The 21848-nt window shown below is 38.5% G+C and overlaps 2 protein-coding genes across 2 annotated transcripts; one reads left to right on the top strand and one right to left on the bottom strand.

Annotated features, from left to right (window-relative positions):
* Nucleotides 1–559: 559 nt before the first annotated feature.
* LOC113150096 (dickkopf-related protein 4-like) lies at nucleotides 560–4545 on the bottom strand. Its single transcript, XM_026342486.1, has 4 exons — nucleotides 4131–4545; nucleotides 2763–2867; nucleotides 1654–1768; nucleotides 560–1099 (listed from the first exon to the last, which is right to left on the bottom strand). Exons 1-4 carry the CDS (start codon nucleotides 4242–4244, stop codon nucleotides 789–791), a joined length of 645 nt encoding a protein of 214 aa, XP_026198271.1. The 5' UTR covers nucleotides 4245–4545; the 3' UTR covers nucleotides 560–788.
* A 2765-nt stretch (nucleotides 4546–7310) lies between these two features.
* Nucleotides 7311–20264, top strand: LOC113150068 (chromaffin granule amine transporter). Its single transcript, XM_026342452.1, has 18 exons — nucleotides 7311–7428; nucleotides 7567–7626; nucleotides 10346–10444; nucleotides 12133–12425; nucleotides 12725–12846; nucleotides 13059–13117; nucleotides 13203–13286; nucleotides 13387–13479; nucleotides 14210–14299; nucleotides 14898–14941; nucleotides 15809–15869; nucleotides 16321–16416; nucleotides 16723–16801; nucleotides 17144–17195; nucleotides 17860–17923; nucleotides 18009–18128; nucleotides 18902–19035; nucleotides 20154–20264. Exons 3-18 carry the CDS (start codon nucleotides 10348–10350, stop codon nucleotides 20262–20264), a joined length of 1599 nt encoding a protein of 532 aa, XP_026198237.1. The 5' UTR covers nucleotides 7311–7428; nucleotides 7567–7626; nucleotides 10346–10347.
* Nucleotides 20265–21848: the final 1584 nt, after the last annotated feature.

Genomic DNA, 21848 nt, shown 5'->3' on the forward strand with positions numbered 1-21848 from the left:
GGTCGCAGTCCCGAATTGCCAGTGGGACGAAGCTTCGGGGAAGTTTTCAGGGAGTGGCCGAGGTCCTTCAATGACTTCCTGCTGCAGCAGTGCTCGATGTAGACTGAGTGCAGGTCGGGGAGCTCGGAGGGAATGACTCATTCAGCTGATCACACCACCCATATCGAGCTCGTCTGTCTTATAAGGTTTATTATTATTGTTAATATTATTATTATGATTAGTGTTATTTTGGGACACATGAAACATGAGGAATGTGTTAGAGATGTAATAAATTTAAACTAGTTTTCCTTCAAATTAGACTAAATCTTAGATGATGATGACCTAAAGTAACTTTAAGGCTTAGCTTACTGCTTTTAATGAACAGCAATACGAATACTACTTTTAAAAAAAGTGTGTAATAAAAAATAAATATGAATAAAAAGCAAAGATTGGACGTCTTGAAGCAACAGTTGATAGTTTATCTTTTGCTGTTTAACTGCACTTAATCTTTTAGCTCGTTGTCCTGCTTTAAAACGACAGAATGAGATAACAGCAGTCAGAGTGTAACAATCATAGTCTTTATTTTAAATACAACACTAAGTTTTATTGAATAAAATAACAGTGGTGAGAACATATCTTTTACTGAAGGCCCGACCGAGGGACCCCTGGACTCTGCTGATGTGTTTTCCTGTGACTCCACGTTGAGACAAAAGTTCATCTCTCAGTATTTAGAGTTTCAAACATCTACAACATTTTTCTACCAAGTGAAACAATCTTAAATAAAATAAGAAAAATTAAACAAAAGTCTGTCAGCAGCTCCTCTCTGCCGTCCTCCTCTTCTTCCCAGAGTGCCTTGTTTTCCTCTGGGCCTGCTGCGGGCTGGGCCGACACACCCCCTGACCCTTGTTTTTGCCGGACTCGGTCTGGCTGGCGGCGGTGCAGGACAGCCCCCTGTCACAGCTACAGCGCCCCAGGTTGCTCTTCCGTTTGGTGGCGCCTCGCAGCAGACAGGCCTCTCCCTCCACCGGGATCCTCAGACACCGTTTACTGTTCAGGTACCGGGTACAGCACAGACCTTCCTCACAGTCTCTGGTTCGCACACAGGTCGACATCTCCGGAGCTGAAACATTAAAAGTTTTACATGAGTCCAACAACAGCAACTGAGTCTGCTGGACCCTCTGAGTGTGGATGGATTACATGGTAGACCAAGACCACTTCAAACCACATCACTTGTCTGCATGTGGTCATTTATTTGTGCGTTATGGTCGTCTTTGGTCTCTTTTTAGTCATTTTGTGTGACCTGATGAGCCTGAAGGCTGTTTCTGTGTCTTTGTGATTGTGTTAAGTTTTTTTTTTTTATCTCTCTGTTGTCGTGTGTTGTCACTTTTCTTTTTTATTTTGTTCTGTATCTGTGGGTTTTCTTGTTTCTCTGTGGTTATGCATTGTCCCTTTTTAGTTGTTTTTTTTACTCTTCATCATTGTTTAAGACATGATTTAAACTTTATCAGTCTAATTCTTTATGGTTCTAAGTTCAATATAAATCCTGAACCAAGGACGACTGCTCCCATACACTAATACCCGTATCATCCACCCGGTGGCGCCCTATGCCTAAAGCAGGTCCTGTTTCCTACAACAGTGCACTGTGGGAGTTGTGGTCAACTTCTACTAACTCACCTTTGGTCCTGTTGAACGTGTCGATGTTGCTCTGTCCATCTGAGTCTTTGTTTCTGTCCACCTGTCTGTCTGGAGCAGATGGTCTCCTCTGAGCTCTGTTGCTGCAGCTTCCACTCTAATAGACAGACAGACAGACAGATCGTCATCAGAATCAAAAACGGTGAATAAACTAAGGCATGATAAATAAAGGAGACACACTTAATTTGCAGAATTACACACCAGATTACACCAAACCGGCTCATTTTCAGTAATTTCATGCAGAGTGCAGAACTTTACTGTAGTGAAATCTGAAGAAATATAACTGTAAACTGCTTTTTTATTCCCTCTACATCATAATATCCTGTAACATTTGTGCATGATGTAGTAAACTGTCCACAGCCTGTACTGGACATGTGTAGACAAATGTGTAACTGTGCACACCAATCTGTAAATTATATATCTATCTGTGCACATTTTCAGATTTGTGTACACATACAGTATATTTTCGTGTACCTCAGCACAAAGATGCACATCTGTAATGGTGTAGTGATACATGTACATACTGTAGATGTACACACAACCTTCTACATGTGTAGACCACGCTACAAGTGTGTACTGAGATATGTGCATGTGTAAACTAATCTGTAAATGTTGTCACGACCTGGCTTTAAGGCTGTGATGGTGTAGTAATCGGTATGATCATGAAAGGACCTGGACAATGTTCACATATACAGTAATGTGTGTACTGTGACATGTAAATGTGTAAATATTTACACATGTGTACATGTGATAAATGTAAATATGTAGATAAATTTACAACAATGTCGTAAATTGTCTAAAAGTCTAAATAATGTGAAAATTACTACACATATCTGTAAATGTGTGCTAAGATATGTAAATATGTACACGTGTAAACATGGAAATGTGAATTAGATTTGTAAGTGTGTAATAGATTATACATATATGTGCACAGAATAATCAGAATGTAAATGTGTGTTTCTAACTAGGTCTAACTAAGTCTAACTAGGTGTAACTAAGTCTAACTAGGTCTAACTAGGTCTAACTAAGTTTAACTAGGTGTAACTAAGTCTAACTAGGTCTAAGTAAGTCTAACTAAGTCTGCCACTGACCGTAGGAGCGTCGCAGCCCGGTGTGGTACATCCAGATCTACGATTGGAGTTCGTCTCTGTTCGGCGCCGTGTGGCCTGCTCCACCCGATCACCGTTTGAACGATCCTAATGGACGGGTGACAGTAAAGTCACAGTCAGAATCTTTATATTTACTGTTAGTACTACTTCTAGAGCCTGGAAGATGTTTAGTAACACTTGTGAGTATTTGGTGCCTTTAATGATTCAGAGTACTTCATTCGTCCTGTCAAATGAGTTCTGCTGCTGTTACAGCTACTATTACTGCTGTAGCTGCTATTACAACTTAACTACTTAACAAATAAAATCAGTAATAAAAATAACTGTTTGTTTCAGGAAAAGTTTGGGACGTTTTGGTAAAGCAAAATAAAGTACTACCACAGAACATTTACACAGGTAACAGGAGCATTTTAGAATGTAGAATTAATTCAGTACTGAGCTGCATCTCTGAACTTCATGTTGATAAAAGAATGAAAAATCAGACAACTTTGTGTCTGTCGAAGAAATTATCCAAGTACAGGTGAAGTTATGCTCACACGGGTAAGAAGGCCTTAGATTTTCTTTTATTATTAATATAGGGGTGCAGTTTAATAGTGAGTTACAAAGTTAACTAGAGCTTCTCTGTAGTTATTACTTTTTCACATAGTTAATACTTTTTCATATAATATACATCATTTGTCTTGATGGTGATTTGATGGAAAACTAGTTACAGAATGAGAAAAAGTCAAATATAAGTCAAAGAAAATGTAAATGAAGATACTAAAATATAAAAAATATATATCCATATAACCACGTCCTCTAAATTTACTGTTTTTATTAAATTATATATATATATATATATTAAATAATTCTCTCTATGTGTGTTTCCATTCTAATTTGGGGTTAAGAGTTTTTTTTTGTTTGACAGATATTTATTGTTTGTCAAACTGTGGTGGGTGAAGTTTGACCAAAAATTACAATTCATTTTTGTAAGCAAAAGCTGTTTGTTGTGTTTTTGCATAATTTATGTTAATGATTTATGGTCAGTATGAACAGCAGCAATAATTAGAGCAGATAAAACGTGTTTCAGTGTTTACTTAGAAACCTGATTTTAAGACGCACTGAAAATGTGTGAACTTGTCTTTTAATTATATAATAGCAGCTCTTTTTTCTCATAGGAGTAATAATACTACTGCTGCTCTGCTACTCTACCACACATACTAAAAATACTTATATTAACAGGGGTTTATCCTGCAGTCCACTTTATAATAAACTGTGACTCCTCAAGTTCTGTGCTCAGATAAAAAGTAGAATATTTTGCATTGACAAATGGTGAAGTAGGAATAATGACGCAGAGGTTATTTCGTCTCTTACCAGCTGCTCGGAGCTCTGCTGCTGCGTCTCTTTGGAGGATCTGATGGTGTTGGAGTCCAGAGCCAGACCACAGACCAGAGAGACACATAGTACACTTCTCCACACCCACATCATCTGATCGATCAGTCAGTCACTCCTCTGTCAACTATCAGCTCCCGGATCCTCTGTTATCTCCTTATCTCACTCTAATGTGATGAAACGTGCAGTGAACCTTTGAAAACCTAAACTTTAACAGCTGTCTTCCAGTCTAATAGTGGATCTTGTTATTAGAAGAATTAGTTTAAGTCCTTCAGGTGTCTTCTACCTTTGCAGTTTAGTTTTAAAATGAGTTCAGTTCTTTAAGAAAACTTGCAGGTTTGTTTCCAGACTTGTAGTAAAATCTCTGCCTGTGTTTATTCTGAGTAAAATCCTGCCTCTGCTCTCTGCTGACTGACTCTGCTGCCTTCAGGTGTGTTTGTTTTTATACCCCTCCCCTCCCCTCTGATCCGTCCTCTTTCAGCCGCTCGTTCCTCTGAAGTCTTGAAGGTGCATTTGAAGCTTGACCGCATCAGTCGGCAGAGACAGCGCCGCCTTCACTTCCTTCCTGGAAGCCCCGTGGCCTCAGGTGAGGCAGGACGTTTGATACGTGACACCGCAGAGACCACAAAGAGATTAAAACACACCTGGAGACACGAGACAGGTAGAGCCAGTCTGAGGGGCTGCAGTGTGTGAAGGTGTGTGTGGTTTTGCTTTATGTGGTTTGAAATGTTACGATAAAGACTCATTAGAGCTGGAGCTGTGTGTGTCAGTCGGCGGATGTTTGAGTGTTGACAGGTGATTAAAGCTGATTAACACAAACAAGTGAATCAGAGATGAATGATGATACCAAGCGGATCTGAGCTCCGCACAGAAATCCAGCACCACCAATTCATTTTTTATTAATTTATCTTCAGTTATTTATTTATTCGTCAGGGTTGATGCACATCAGTTTAGGTCAAAGGGTCAGATTCAACCACAAGGTTTATTTTCATCTACAGGTCGAAGTTGAATATTAAATTGAACATAGGAGAGGATTGAACATAAGTTAAACAAAATAAAAACATTATAACTGAAAAAAACACATAAAACAACAGACTGAACAGATAATCGGTAGTGAGCCACTATTATCTCCACCAGCTTCACAAAGTCTTCTCTTCCATTAATCAGGAAACAGACGTGCTTGTTCAACTGTCATTGGTTGGATTCGATGCCCTCTTACTGTATTTCAGAACATCACTTCCTGGTTTACTGCAAATATCAAAAGGTGAACAACCAGCCATCGTTTTTTTTTTTTTGTGAGCACGCATCGTTCATTTGCTGACGTTAGGAGTTACTGTTGGAGTTAACGGGTCCTCGGATCAGAGCCCACGTTACCTCAAACTGATGCAGACAAACCAGGATGTAGTGAGGGAGAGGAAGAAGAAATACAAAGAGTTGACATGAGACATTGAGATTTTTGGTTAGATGTTTTTGTAACGACTGGATGCTCCCTCAGATCACCAGACTTCCACAGTCCTGAGACCTAAGCTCCACTGAGCACAGATGCTGCTATTTGTTCTTCTGACTCCTGGTTATTACAGTTTTTTTATCACTTACACACTAGCTGGGTCTGTTGGTTCACATCCCAAACCATAACACCACACAATCATTTTCCAAACTATAAAAACTATTATTAATAGTTTACAGATTAAACCACTGTTGGTAGCAATAAGCTCACCGAACTCTTCTTGTAGCTGCAGGAGCAACTTCCACGAGGAATATTGGACCGTTCTTCTTTACTTCTTCATGTGATTCCACAGCATCTCTGATGGGTTAAGGGCTGAACTCTGACTGGACCACTCCAAAACGTGGATTTTGGGTCTCAAAGGTCAGTATGTAGTAGATTGACTTCAAGTTTTATTTGTTCCTGGTTTGTTTAATTGTAGCTTCAACTATCTCAGAGTTTCTGCAAACTATTTAATCACTTCTTTATATGAGTAAGAACAGAACATGGACAATATTTTACTGTATTGTGCATTTAGCAGTGGGTGATTTCTGCATTACGTTTACTTTTTCATAATATTTTTATTTATCTTACTATTGTAAGATAATATAATTGTACTGTTTTTATTCTTAGAGAGTGAAGCATTGTGTTTGGCTTTTACCAAGAGGAAAACTGAAGGGGTCTGTAAACCTTCTCTGCCCTCTACAGGAGCTGGACCCAAAGCAAACTGAAGCTAGATGTGCACGCTGCTCCACAGGCTCCCAGCAAATGTAATTTAACAAAGCAACATTTCAATCTGGCAAAGATCCACATTAGACATCACAAAGCAGAACCAGTGAACAGAATATTCTGTAAACAGGCTCAGGATGAGCTGCAGCGTACGTGGTGTTGGTGTTTGTGCCCAGTTGGTTTCATCGTCTCTCTTTGCGTGCAGGGCCCTGCTCTGTGCCCTCAGGCCGCTCTGACGTTATCTCTGTTCCAGCTGAAATGAGCTGAAAGCTGCAGCTGCCTGGAAGGAAGTGAGGAAGTCTGTAACAGCCGATGGACGGTTCTGGATCAGCAGTGACGTGAAGACAGCAGGTTAAACTGAAAGTACATGCAGGCACAGTAGAGCTGCAGAAAGACGAAAAGTTAATTTGGCCAATCAACCTTTTCTGTCTGAGCATCATCACTTCCTGGAACACAGTGACTTCAGACACTGCTCCTAGTATCTGCCTGCTCTGTTTTCTAGAAAAGTAAATTTAAGTATTTTACTTTTCAAATCAGCAAATTCAGACCTTTGTTGGCTCAAGTGCAAAATCCTGTTTGCCTAAATTTTCCTTGAGATGAGTCTAGAAAATCTAGATCCTAAAGTTCACCTGTGGCCAAAAAGGAATAAAACCAAGGCCATGAAGTGATTTTACTCACATAGCAGGGCTGTAAAAAAGTGAAATCTACTTTTGACTGTAAATTAAAAACACATTTATTATATATATTTTTAAATATGACTGAAAGAGTGAGTCACTCACCCAGAACCCATTAGCAGCTGATGTTAGGTTACCAAACACAGACAGAGGCGGATCATTGTTTGGCCTGATTGATTCAGATCAGTGTATTAAATTCATAGTGTGTCCAACAGAGGGTTCATTTGCATTTGACTCAATGCGCTGTTTGATTTTTGGATTATTATTTGGCCTCATGTGCAGAGAGACTCCGTGTTTGAGTGGACAAACAGACCTGTGTGTGAGATAAGGTCTCCAGCCTGCAGGTTGTTCCAGGGCTCCAATAAAAGGACAGCAGATGCTCACAATTACACAGGTCAGAGGGTGGTTTGTGTGTGTGTGTGTGTGTGTGTGTTTGTGTGTGTGTCCATATTGTCTGTTTTTATCTGAATAAAACAGAGGAAATATCAACCTCCTCCTCCTCCTGTGTTCTTTCCATCTCTCCTCCCCTCAGGTCACAGATATAGTCGCTCCGACGGCAGCTGGAAGAAGAAGAAGAGCTTCACTCGTCCAGGTAGGACTCACCTGTTGTTGATTTAACTTTCCTCAGTATAAAAATCAGCATGTTTATCAAATCACTGTTTATTTAGATTTAAACATTTTTATTTTAGCTTTAATTTTTCTACATGGTGAGTTTTAGTTCAGCTATATTTTCCAACACTTTCAGTCAGCTTTTTTTTACTGTATCTAAATATGTGTTTTTGATTTTTATTCTATTTTATATACTTATATAGATGTATTAATAATTTATTCATTTATCTCTATATTGTTTTTTTTGTTATATGTATTTATTTTATATTTTATTTCAATATTTATTATTTTATCATTTATTTTCTTGGGTTTTTTTTTTTTAGCTTTTTTTAGTTCATGTTTATTTTAGGCACAAAGTGTTTTTGTAGCTTTGCATTGACTACAAATATATATTGATTATAAATTAGCATTAGCTCATATATTGATTATCGATTGTTACCTGCACTTTGTGTTTTATTTTGAATTTGTTTTGAATTTGTTTGCTTTTAAATGTACCAAAGATTTGCATTTAAATTACTGATCTGCAGAGTTCATCATGTTCAAAATTACATTTCATATCAGTTTTCCATGAAACAGGAGGGAGAGAAAGGTGGGGTGAAGCAAACGAGATGGACAGAGATAAGAGAATAAAAGTGTGTGTGTGTGTGTGTGATTGTGTGTGTGTGTGTGTGTGTGTGTGTGTGTGTGTGTGTGTGTGTGTGTGTGTGTGTGTGTGTGTGTGTGTGTGTGTGAGATAACTGAGTTTGTGTGTGAGGAAGGAGCCTCTAAACCAATCAGCAGCCAGAGCAGACGAACAGTAAACAGTCCGGTCACGTTCAAGCTTTTCAAATGAGAAAAATCTGAAAACACATAAATGTTTGTTTTCACTTTGTCCTAAGTTGCATTTATACAGTTTAGATTGTAACTAAGTAAATTTTATCAACTATTGCACAGAAGTGTAAATTGTTCTATTCATGCTTCTACTTTTTACTTCCACAACTTTCATTTTAGAGATTTTGTTACAAATAAAAAAATTGCTGATAGATCATATGTGAAGATATATAATATAAAATAATGCTACTCTGACACTACTGCAGTGCACAATACACAAATATATCATTTTCAAATTATTTGTTCCAATTGAAGTACCTGCTGTAGCAGTTCTGCACTAATGAAGATTTTTTTTTAAATATCATATAATCTAATCCAGATTTGTTCCACATTCACATTTCTACAGAAATTAAACATGTTCAGATTTTGTTCAGTTTAATTAATCAACAGATTCAGAAAGATAAACTTTCCAAAAACCTAATTTCTGAACATTTACTGTGTAAAATGTTGTAGCTTCAAATCAGAGAAAAGAACATTTTAATAAGGTAAAATAGTGAGTAAATAAACTAAACTAACTAAATAGTTAGTTTACTCTTTTCACATTTGTGCTGTAAACTGGTGAAAACATTTTTAGTAATGAATAATGACCGAAACAGTGATTGTAATTAATACCTAAGTGGGACCATAACATTTGTTTGCTAACCCAGTGAGAACATTTTGTTGGTCTTAATGCGGCTCAAGGGCCGTTTAAGGGTTAAGACTAAGTTTTAGGTTTTAGGTTTTAGGTTTTAGGTCAGATCAGACACTGGACCCTGCAGCAGTGGTTGAACCTTTAGGCTCAGACTAATATCTGGACTGTCTGGTTCTGTATTTTTATTAAAGATCAGCTGTGATATGAAGGAGCGGCTGCTCTCAGACTTCACTACGTTTCCTTTATTGCAGCACAGAATCATAATGAACACAGATGCAGTCAGACAGATACTGATTGTGCTGCATAAATCGTCGAAGGCCCCCTGTGGAGTTCCTGTTTGCATTCAGCAGCCCTTTGTACACATAGATCCTGGTATATTGTCTTTAAGTTGACTCTTTGTTATGAACACTAAACCAAACAAAGTCATCAGAACGACATCACAGTTTCTTTTTGCACAGCTGCTAATGTTCCAGTAGTAGTGTTTATCCAGTGTTGATAAGGTTTGACTTATTTTAAACATTTACAACATGAGTCAGACTCAGCTGTTAAGTTGTTCAATGTACAACATGTTAATGATTATTTTCACAGTTTCGGTTTCCTGATCACCATTAGCATGTTAGCATTATCACTGGGCACTTTAGCATGTTGGTGTTAGCTCAATGTACAACTTTACAGAGCTGCTGGCATGACAGGTGTCTGCTCATTGTCACGATGTAACTGTTGTTGCTGATGGTTCACCTCGATTTACATACATGCACATAATTAACATTCTTACTAATCAGTTCAACCTCAGTCTGACTGAGTCTGTTCGATTAAACCTTCTGAATCAAAGACTTTTTAAATACACAGAACACCAAACACATGGTGTTCTTCAGTGACTCTGATTATCCCATCCATCAAGACCTTCAATGACACCTGCATGACTCTTCCTAAGTAATACAAATACTACTGATACTACAGTTCACAATATAGTAACACATATCGTGGCCTTTCCACAAATGTCACTATATTTGAAGTAAAGTGAACTAAAGACTTTCTTCTTTGTTGTTTTTGATGACTGTTGTCATTGTTTTTATTAGTTATTAATATTTATATCTGCTGATTATGTCTAATTATTAAATATTTTCTTCTCCTCAGATCTCTCTTGCGAAAGTGACCTTAAACCTAAAGTTTAAATAAAACAATATACGTATGTTTGTAGAAATGCGGTGGCTCCATCAGAGTCGAGAGTCTCCGAGACTCGTCCTGGTGGTGGTGTGTGTCGCTCTGCTGCTTGACAACATGCTGCTCACTGTGGTTGGTGAGTGTACTCACACAGAACACACAGTGATTATATTCATCCTTTCCCACTCATGTCAGTCTCTCTGCTTTTATGCAGATGATACCCAGCTCTATTTATCTGGGATTTTGCCAATTTTAATGGGATTCTCTCCATTTTAAAGTGCCTTGAGGAAAAAAGAAATGTTGTGGATGTTTTTAACCCCAAAATTACAGAGAAACATGAATTTTAGTCCCAAGTTATGATCCAAAATAGCAGAAATCTCAATGTGTTAAGATGCATTTAGTACAAAATGCAGCCACCAGGATTTTATCAGATACATTACACCTGCTCTAGCATCTTTGTGCTTGTTGCCAGTTTGGACGTTACTTTGAAGCCAAGATGGCTCTTTGTCCCCAAGCCACACGTCAGACCTTTATTCTGTTGACCTGCTCCCTGAGGACCACAAATACAGTTTTTATTGGTTTCTATGTTCACTCTTAAACACAAAGCAGGTTTTTCCTGTCAGAGTTCCCAGGCTGCGGAACTGCCGAGTCCTTTTTTTCTCTTTTACATATTTATTTGTTTATTTTAGGAGAATCTATAAATCCTTATCATTAACATCAAAACAGTTCACAGAATTGTGAATCACTGTGGATTAATGAGCTTTGTGATTGTTCCTGATTAAAATAGATGTATAGTTGAGGAGGAAAACCTGTAATGATGGTTTGGGCAAACCCACCAGATTTCATGGAAACAACTGATCCAGCTGCTGAGACTGGATATTGAAAAACGATTAAATCCTTTGTTTGCTGTGGTTGCTTTTGTTCCCTGTGTTTTGGGAGGGTGTTTACTGTTGTTGATATATTTATCCTCATGTTTTATTAAACATCTTCGGAAACATGTGAATCATTTTTAAGGCGAACAACACACAAGACAAATATTTGATCGTGAATGCAGAGAGAAGCTGCATCTGTCGACCGTGTTTTTACACCTCACACAGCATCTCTGTGTCACGTTGCTTCCTCCTGTTTCAACATGACTGAACCTCATTCACAAAACTCCATAAAGATTCCCGGTTTTCTGTGGAAGATGTTGACTTTCCTGCACAGTTCTGACTTCAAAAGAAGTGGAACATCCACATCAGTGTTGGACTTCACTGATGCTCTGTTGTGTGAATGACAACAAATCTCTGCACACAATGTCGTAATATGTTCAAATACTTTTAGCCATGTGCTTTGTTCAGACGTGATTCAGTAACAGATTTATGCTCTAATGTTCCTCTATGAGCCTCAGCTACTGCAGATCTGTGACGCAACTGGAAACCTTGAGGTTAAAGCTGTCGTCCGCTGTTAGACTCTGAGCTGAAGTAAAGGCTGCAGATGCACTTCACCTCCTGACCGTGAACTTTAAAGCCTGATGTTGTGGTTCAGAGTTGTCTCCTCCAGTTTCTTCTCAGATCAAATCTTCTCTGATCTTTTATCCTCACACGGACGTCATACGTTGTTACTGTTGCAGGTTTAAATAGATGCGTTTTGCATCTGAATGAATGAATCAATCAGTTTTAACCAGGCAGCAGCTGAAGAAAGTCTAAAAGTTGAATCTTCTAGTTGAGAGAGACTTAAACAGAGGAGGTTGTAGCTAATGGTTTTGTTTGTGAAATAACTTTAATTAACCATTAATCTAATTAATGGATGAATCAATGACTCAGTCTCCACCTCCGTCCACAGTGCCAATCATCCCAACATTCCTCTACGCCATGGATCACCCCAGCCCAGAGCCCCAGACTGCCCAGACTGCCCAGCCCTCCCTGCACCCTCTGCCCAGCTTCAGTGCACCTGTCTGGGGTACACAGGTGCAGCAGAGGCCTCAGTTGTCTTCACCTACACCTTCACTCCTGATATCTCTTTTCAACAACGAGACTTTCAGTCTGCAGGAGGTCCAGACTGAACTGATCCCCAGAACCGAGCCCACAGACGAGACCAGTGTGACCACAGACCTGCAGATGAACGAGACCACTGAGGTAATTTCATCATCAGCGATGATGTCATCCTTTTTATTACTGATCATGTGTTGTTGTATTGTCTCCTCTTCTCTCCTTGTTTCCTTCATTTCCTTTTTTCCTCTGCTCTGTTTCATGTTTTTCTTTCTTCTTACTTTCTCTCATCTTTCTCTTTGCTTTTTTCAAACCTTTCATCTCCTAATTATGTCTAGTTTTTTTTCTCCCTGTGTCCTTGTTTTGTCTTTCTGTTTCTTCCTCTGTCTTTGTTTTGTCTTCTCACTTTGTGTAATCTCTTCTCCATGTTTTCACCTTTCTTGCAGGACTCCTGTCTTCAGGACAGTGTTTTTCTGGAACAGGAAAATGTTCGTGTTGGTTTGTTGTTTGCCTCTAAAGCTCTTGTTCAGCTGCTTGTGAACCCCTTTGTTGGTCCACTCACTAACAGGTAGGTTAACTATTAACTAATTCACTATTTCAGTATTTCCTGCAGTTGACGATTTCTTTAATTATGAATCAGTCTTTCAGGTACTATATTTAATTAATTAAAAAGACTGTTAAACAAAATTACCAAAAATTAAAAACCATTGACACAAGACGACAACAAACCAAACTTCAGAGCAGACAACGTATAAATGGAGGTTTTCTCTGTCTCTGCAGGATCGGGTATCACATCCCCATGTTTGCTGGGTTCATCATCATGTTTGTGTCGACCATCAGTAAGTCGTCTCACATAAAGACACACATGGTCACATCAGTGTGTTTGGTGCAGAGACTAATCATGAGTGTGTGTGTGTGTTTTAGTGTTTGCGTTCTCAGGGACCTACGCTCTGCTGTTCTTCGCTCGCTCTCTGCAGGGAATCGGCTCATCCTTCTCCTCAGTGGCAGGTCAAGAAGAAGACAAAATGCTTTTTATAAATCAGTCTGTGTGGACATGACCTCATGACCTCACTGTACATACGTGTGTGTTTATTGTGTGTGTGTGTAGGTCTGGGTATGCTGGCTAGTGTGTACACAGATGACGAGGAGAGAGGTATCGCCATGGGCATCGCACTGGGAGGACTGGCTATGGGAGTCCTGAGTAAGACACACACACACCTCCCCTCAGTACCTACAACAACAACAGTAGAAAAAACAATAACACACTGGATATTGATTTATTATCTATTTTTATTTATTACGGAACAGGTTCTGGGCCCCAAATAGAAAACAACCAAAAACAGTCAAATTACCTGGAAATTACCCACCTGTTCACCTAGGCAGTGATGGAGCCAGACCAGTTTAACAGATCTGAAGGGCTTCTACCTGAAAACACCTGATATCATCAGGTTAAAGTCACAGGAAGTGACTGCTAACACCTAATTCTACTTTATCTTATCTTATAGAGCTTTAAAAAGCCCATAAATTTATTTTGTTATCTACAGTAGACACACAAAAATAACTTGAATAAATTGACCAAGTTTTGATATAAAAATCATTTTAAACAGATGTTTCTTGTTTATTTCCCCCCAACATTTTTTCCTCTCTTTAATTATAATAACAAACAAGCTGGTTCTTGTGTTCTGTTTGTTATTGTCTAACCCTGAAACTAACTTTAACCTAAAACTAAACCCAACATTAACTTTACTCTGAATTTAAATCTAAACTCTGTGGTTTGACATTTTTTCTATTAATTATTGTGTTCTATTTTTGTTCTTGTATTGTTTACATTAAAATGTTAAACTACACTTTACAAAAAAACATACTGAACATTAAATTTTGTTTCTGTTCACATTTGTAATTATACATATTGTGTGTGTGTTGTGTTTCAGTCGGAGCTCCGTTCGGCAGTGTGATGTACGAATTTGTGGGGAAGAGCGCCCCCTTCCTGATCTTGGCCTTCTTGGCTGTGTTTGATGGAGGTAAACACACAAACAACCACACAGACCAGCTGAAGCTGTGGACTGAAGAGTTCTTTGATGGATCTCATGCAAAAACCAGTCGTACTGTCCTTAAACGCCACATTTCAGATTTTCTTGTCCTTTGAATTTTCTCTAATTTAAAAGTGGTGCAGACCAAGTTCTTCACAGGGTTAAACACACGTAACTTTATTATACTGGCTTCATGTGCATGGATTCAGTTCGGTTCCCCCCGGGCCTGTGTGGGTTTCTTCCTGTTGTACAGATGTGAATGACCTGAATTAGATCTGATCTGTCCAGGACGTAGCCTGCCTCTCACAGCTAGTTTCCCTCAGAGTGAAATGAGTATGTGCAGTAAACAGTATTTGGTGATTCTGAATCGTACCAACAAACCCGACAGTCCATCATTTGATTGATCATTACAGTGTAAATGTTTCGTATTTATTTTAGAGTAATATCAGTACCACATCAACTGTATTTTCCTTAACTATAAATTATGTTAATGCTGAATGTGATTCTATGACCTCATCAGGAAACATTAAAGATGCTCAGTTGATCCAGTTTGGATTTGTTCTGACAGAAGTGAATTTTTTTCTTGCAGCATTACAGCTGTGCATCCTGCAGCCTTCAAAGATCTCTCCTGGGGTGAGTTCACTGTAAAACTCAAAAACTGCTGCTACTCATATGATAACGAGCAGCACTGTGCAGCCGATCTTTGTCCATATGAAGTTATTTTAACATTTAATACTCTTTAATAGTCTTACTTTACCTCACCTGTAATTACATTTCAGATCTAATATAACTTAATTCATAAAACACTTTAAAACAACCACAGTAAATCAAAGTGATGTAAAAAAGTTTTAGATTTAAGTTTAAATTTTTTACTCTTCAGAGTTCTAATAAAGACATTTAAACCTTTTTTCTAATAATTAGTTTTTCTACAGATACAATAAAACCAGTCCACAATACCACAGACAGCATCTCTAATTTATTTGACTGACAATACAATTCAGTTTTGACAGTTCAAATTAAAAATCTCTGTAAATAAATTTTAACAAGTAAGATTTACTCATTAACTTGAACGAGGAAACTATTTCAGTTTGTTTGTCCAAATGCAAATAGCAGATATTTATAATTAGATTGTGACTAGTTAATGTTCTTATGAAACATAACATTAATGGAAGTTTTATTTACTTTCATTCCAGTTGATATTATCTTGAAGTGGGCACATTTAAAAAGTATCTTAACTATGTTTTTAAGATATTATTAGTCAAATTAAATTGGTGATATCTTAAATTCAGTCTTGTCGTCTTTAAAATTCACATTTGGTCATTTGGCACACGCCTGAGATTGAACCACCAACTTGAACTCTGGTTAGTGGACGACCTGCACCAGCTGCTGATCCACAGCCGTCCTGTAGATTAGTGCTAAAGTGATCTGGACTTTGTGGTTCATTTGATTTCAGTATGATCTGGTTTTAAATTACTTCAGTTTATGGTTTGTGTGTTTCAGAGTGTGGAGGGGACTCCGTTACTGACCCTGTTAAAAGATCCTTACATCCTCATCAGTGCAGGTAAGGAGACGACCCACCTGTACGAAGACCATTTCCCCAAAGACACAGAGAAAAACAAACAGCTGCTCTGTTTTGAGGATGTAGTCTGGGTGGAGCTGGAGCAGGAACCAGCTCACATGTGAAGGAAGGTAGAAATGGAAAGTTCCCATGATCTGTGATTACAGAGTTGGTTGTGTGAGGGCTAAAAGTACTGTGTATTAAATATTAAACCGACATTCATGGTTGTTTAGGTTTCAGGAGCCACTGTGTCATTAGCTCCGAGTCAGATCTGTCAGAGCTTTCGCAGAAGTTGTTTACACTATTTATATAATTATTATAAATATGACATGAACACATAAAAGGGCTACAACCACAGCCGACTGTGACAGGCCACTGACACGTTTTCTAGAGAAGGGGGTTCTGTGAGTTTGGGGGTGTCACAGAAACCTCTTCTTCACCTTTGTTTCTGCAGGTTCCCTGTGTTTCGCCAACATGGGCGTTGCCATCCTGGAGCCGACGCTGCCCATCTGGATGATGCAGACCATGTGCTCGCCTAAATGGCAACTTGGTACGATCCACTGTTTGTGAAGTCACGTTCAGACGATGAAAACAAACAACAGGGGGTGGGGGGTGGTGTTTCCAGCTCCATGTGTTAGTGCTGGAGTACTGCTTGTAGCGTAGTACTTAAGTACCATGTTATAGTACGACTCCACTATGAACCTGTGACGTTATTCTGTAACACGTTACCTCAGCTCTGAATATTTTACTGTCATCTGTGTTTCTGTGTTCCCATGATTATACAATTACCTGTCTCCTCAGACTACATCTCCTTCCTCCCTCCCTCCTTCTCTAACAGGTGTGTGTTGTGTTGCAGGTATGGCCTTCCTCCCTGCCAGTATCTCCTACCTGATAGGAACAAATCTGTTTGGTGTCCTGGCCAACAAGATGGGACGGTCAGTGTGTGCGTGTGGACCGTCATGTTTCAGTCTATTCTAACTCTGCAAACACTGACACAGTCACAGATGTTGTTGAGCGCTACAGAGGAAGAAGTTTAATCTGCAGATTAACAGATTAACTTTTCTGGAAACTCTTGAGTCCTGTTCAGACCTGATCCTGACGGTTTTCTGGTAAACCTGCAGGTGTAAGACAGACAGAGGGAATATTTAAGTCTCCCTGACTTAGATATTTTGCCTTGTACCTCACTCATAAGTTGCTTTGGATAAAAGTATCTGCCAAATGACTAAATGTTAATGTAAGAAGACAGACAGGTGTCTGATGGGTGTTTCTGTCTCCAGGTGGCTCTGCTCCATGTTGGGGATGTTCATTGTTGGCATCAGTCTGCTGTGTGTAAGTACAACATCCATCCATCATTCGACAATCTGTATTTCACTGTCAGCAACCAAACGTCATGTTAAAAACTAATAATTTAACTTAAGTATTCAGATCATTTATGAAAGTAATGGTACTAATGCAGCACTGTGAAATTTCTCCATTACAATTAAAAGTCTTGTAAAACAAAGTCCTGTTAATAAACGTAAAAAAATATATGTAAGTAAATGTGTAGAAGTATTGTAAGACAAATGTATTGAAACTTTATTCAGTAAAAGAAGAAACTGTGCCGTATACTGTGGGAGATAAAACCTTATTTGTGTACATAAAAAGCAGTGGGCCTAATACTGATTCGTGTAAAACACTGTCATTGATTTCAAACTATCAAAAACAACAATTGAACACTCTGTGCTCAAAATTAATTATTGTTATTAAAAAATTAAAAAATAAACAAAATACTACAGACTGATATAAAGATTAATCTCTGACTGATAATATTATTCAATTAATAAAAATGTAGTGTTTTATTAGTTGATTAGAGAAAAGAATGAGAAACTTAATGAACTTAGTGAAGAAGGCACCGTAACATACCCCTACATACATACAGTAATTAATCCAGTACAGTACAGTACAGTACCTGGCTGTCACTAATATCACATCACATGGTTTCTGTGTGTGTCAGGTTCCATTTGCCACCAGTATCTACGGTCTGATCGGGCCAAACGGCGGTCTGGGCTTCGCTATCGGTGACTATCATCACACCCGTTACCAAACACACACAAACAAACTTTGATATTCTATCATATAAACTGCTCTGTACCTTTGTGTCAGGTATGGTGGACTCGTCCATGATGGCCATCATGGGTTACCTGGTCGACATCCGTCATGCCTCAGTCTATGGCAGCGTCTACGCTATCGCTGATGTGGCCCTTTGTATGGGCTTCGCTATTGGTAAGATACACATTACATCTGTGGTTTTTAATTTTCAGGTACCTGTACCTCACTGTAGTATTACACATTTATGTGACCTTGTACTTCTTCTCTACTGCAGTACCAGAGAAGTTCAGTATTTTTTATTGTATTTATTAGAAGCTGCACTTTGTACATTAAGAATAAATTACTTACAGAATATAAATTATAGTTATTAAAATGAACTTCGCGTCGGCCACAAACAACATCAGTCAGTAATGATTATAATGTAGATAATAATTTAACACTCACATAAACGTGAAGTTGATGACACACTTTAACAGAACGTGATCTCACAATAACAGGTTATTTCAACATTCAGCATGATGTGACGTAACCTCACATTCCCTGTAAAGAGAACAACTATTTATACTCTGTGTATTTTCCTGATACCTTTGGCTATTTTTACACCATAGTAAAATATTTCTATTAGTATATATAATATAATAGTTGAGAAAACTGCATGAGAAAAAATCAGTAATTATCATTTACTAAAATTAGAACCACAATGTTTTAAGCCTCCGTTCAATCTCTGTAGAAACGTAATTGGTTTCTAACAGACTCTAATTCAACTGTAATTAAATCTGAGTGTTGATTTATGTATCCAGAAGCTGAGGCTGCTGTAGAAAGAGATGATGAACAACAATATAGTACAAGACCAGATACTGAAAATCAGTAAAATCCATCTGGTTCTTGGATCTGGTCATAAATAACTAATTTTGGAGGAATATGAAATTCTCTCCCTATTGTTCCAGGACCGTCCACAGGGGGCGCTCTGGTCCAGGCGGTGGGTTTTCCCTCTCTCATGGTGTTTATCGGTGTGATCAACATCCTTTATGCTCCGCTCTGCTTCCTGTTACGTAACCCGGCTGTCCGAGAGGAGAAAATGGTACGTGGTCATTTTCTCTCCAGTCGGCAGATGATGGAAAAGTTCTGTTACCAGCGGAACAAGAACGTCTCCTGTGTGTGAACCAACACCCAGAACAACACATGACCTAAAAGCCTTTCTGCTCTAAACTACCACTGGAAAAAGATTCGCTTTATACGAGTGAATCATTTTTACTGAGCATGTAAAATGTTTAAATATCATAATTATTATTCTTGTGCAGGGATCCGTGTGTAAACTGGAGAATAGTGACACATTTTCTATTTGTTGTCAGAAAGGCGATAATGTTACTGTATGTTTATTACTAAGGTCACAGTGGGGGGTGGAGTCATACTAGACAGGCCAACCTCAAAATATACATCATATATCTGACCCCAGTGTGACCCACTCCTCTGTACAGTGACTGGATCCACACCAGTGTTCAAAGCTGAGGTGGCTTCCACACACTGTAGCTTTATCATGTCACTCATACCTTTTTGTCGGTACTGATGTGAAACAGGTCTCGAGCTGCAGTCAGACTGATCTAAAGTAGCCGCAAAAAGTCTGAACTTGTTGGAACCTGTAGAAACACCCGGTTCCAAATAAAGCTTGCATTTGTGGTGGGACCCGTGGATTTGAACCACTGTTCTACAACAACCAGTTTCTCCACCGACACTTTCAGCATTGTTGTTGTTGTTGTTGTTGTTGTTGTTGTTGTTGTTGTTGTTGTTGTTGTGGGAAAGTTGAAAACCGTCCGTCTCTTCCTGCCAGTCGAGCTGCAGGCTTCAGTACGACTGCACCATGAATGAATTCCCCAAAACTCTGTGTCAGCAACTAAATACCTGTGATGATCTGCGTTTTATAAGGAGAATTACACTGGTAATTAAAATAAGCACACACACAGAGAGCAGCGACAGGTCTCAACACATCAGCAGGAAGAGTGTGTGTCTGTGATGTTGAAGCCAAAGTGTTTGTGTGAAGTCATTACACAGTGATTAGACTGATCACAGATCAGAAGCTGCTGCCTTCAAAGCTGCAGAGGAAACATTTCTACTTAATAAACTTTATTATTATTATAATTATTTATACACAGATTACAGAGAGGCACAGGCAGGTTTACTGAGCCGCTGTGTGTGTTGCAGGCGATCATCGACCAGGAGTGTGTGATGCACAGGAAAAGCTACAACACACAGAAGGAGAGCCGCGAGTTTCCTCTGAGCGACTACAGCGAAGAGGAGGAGACGGAGGAGTGACACTCGTTTTACCTTCATCATCAGACTTCACAACCCCACACGAACACGTCTTCACGTTTCTACATTTAAACAGAGTTGTGATGTTGGAGGAACGTTTCAGGTCCTCCTGGTTTCCTGCAGAAATGTCACAGAGACAAAGTTATGTAACGCACAGATGGATCTGAAGATCGAGGTCCTTTGGCATCTCCTGCAAAATGTGATGAAAGCTACAAAAAGACACCACACAACCACAAAGATACAAAGAGACAAGGAGACATTAACAAAAATAGGCCGAACAATGATCGAACTGAACTAAACAGATGCAAAAGACAAAAACAAAAACAGAGGCGTGAAAGACACACAAAGTTACTACAAAGATGCACAGTGAGAACAAAAAGAGGCAAAACAACAGAGCGACAAAGAGACATAGAACCACTCCAGATAAATGCAGTTTTATTTCTGCACTGCTGAGAAATCGGACTTTAAAACCTAGAATTTAGAGCTGTCTGACAAAACTAACATGCTTTCTATACAAGAGAACATACTGTTGACAGAAATGTCTCATCATTGAGAAAACAGACGACCAGAAATCCCTCCGACGTCACAACTCTGATTAACTGTTACTGTAAAATGCAGTTTACAAAATCTGAAACACTTCACTCAGCGGTGAGCAGTAAACTGAGCTTCTGTTATACTGTTAAATGGAACTGAACTATGGTGATTTTCTATGAACTGGGTTTGTTGGGACCAGTGTAGGTTAGTTAACATACAGACCTGAGAATAAACTGGACAGTAACCAGTTCCCTGTAAAGTAAATAGGAAGTGGTTTCAGACACATCCTGGTGTGTGGCTCTGTAATAAATTAAATTCTGTGACAATTAAGGGATTTGTTTTAGGTTTGTGCAGGTTTACAGCATTTACAAAGCTACTGATCAGAATATTCAATTAGAAAACAACCAATGAGCTCTCTCCATTAAGCCCCGCCCCCATCGTGTGCATGTAGCCTTCCAGCTAATGATGCTAAAACGCTAACAGTGCAGATTTATTAGTAATAATCTGTCTGAAAACTACAGTTAATTAATTCATGTATTAATGATGATTTATGTTATAATAATTTAACTTCGTAATATTTTTAATTGATAAATGCCAAATAAATGAGTAATTAGTAAAGTAATGTGATTACTTTTTTTAAACTGAGCATGCAGAATAATTTCTTATGGTTTCCTCAAGTAATAAAATTTACTTTATTTACTTTACCTTCCTGTAGGTAGGTGTCATGTGAAAAGAAGACATCCAACCCATGTACCAAAACAACCGAATGACTTTTTAAAAACTTTTTGAAAACATAACCATCAAAGTAACACTGCTGCAGCTCGGTACTCGTTGACCTCCAGTAGTGATTACATGTATTTTATATGTGTACATGCTTTAATGGCAAAGTCTCTAAAACTATTCATTTAACTTTTACATCACTAACATAATAAAAGTCAGAGACTTGAAGGTTTTTATCTACCTGAACCTGTCAGTATTTCAGTATCAGTAAAGATCAGGAGGTTGTTTAAATTAAAGTATAAAAAACTAACTGTTCTCCTGAAACGTGTATGA

Source organism: Anabas testudineus, chromosome 9 (assembly GCF_900324465.2).
Source record: "Anabas testudineus chromosome 9, fAnaTes1.2, whole genome shotgun sequence".
NCBI classification, from domain to species: Eukaryota; Metazoa; Chordata; class Actinopteri; order Anabantiformes; family Anabantidae; genus Anabas; species Anabas testudineus.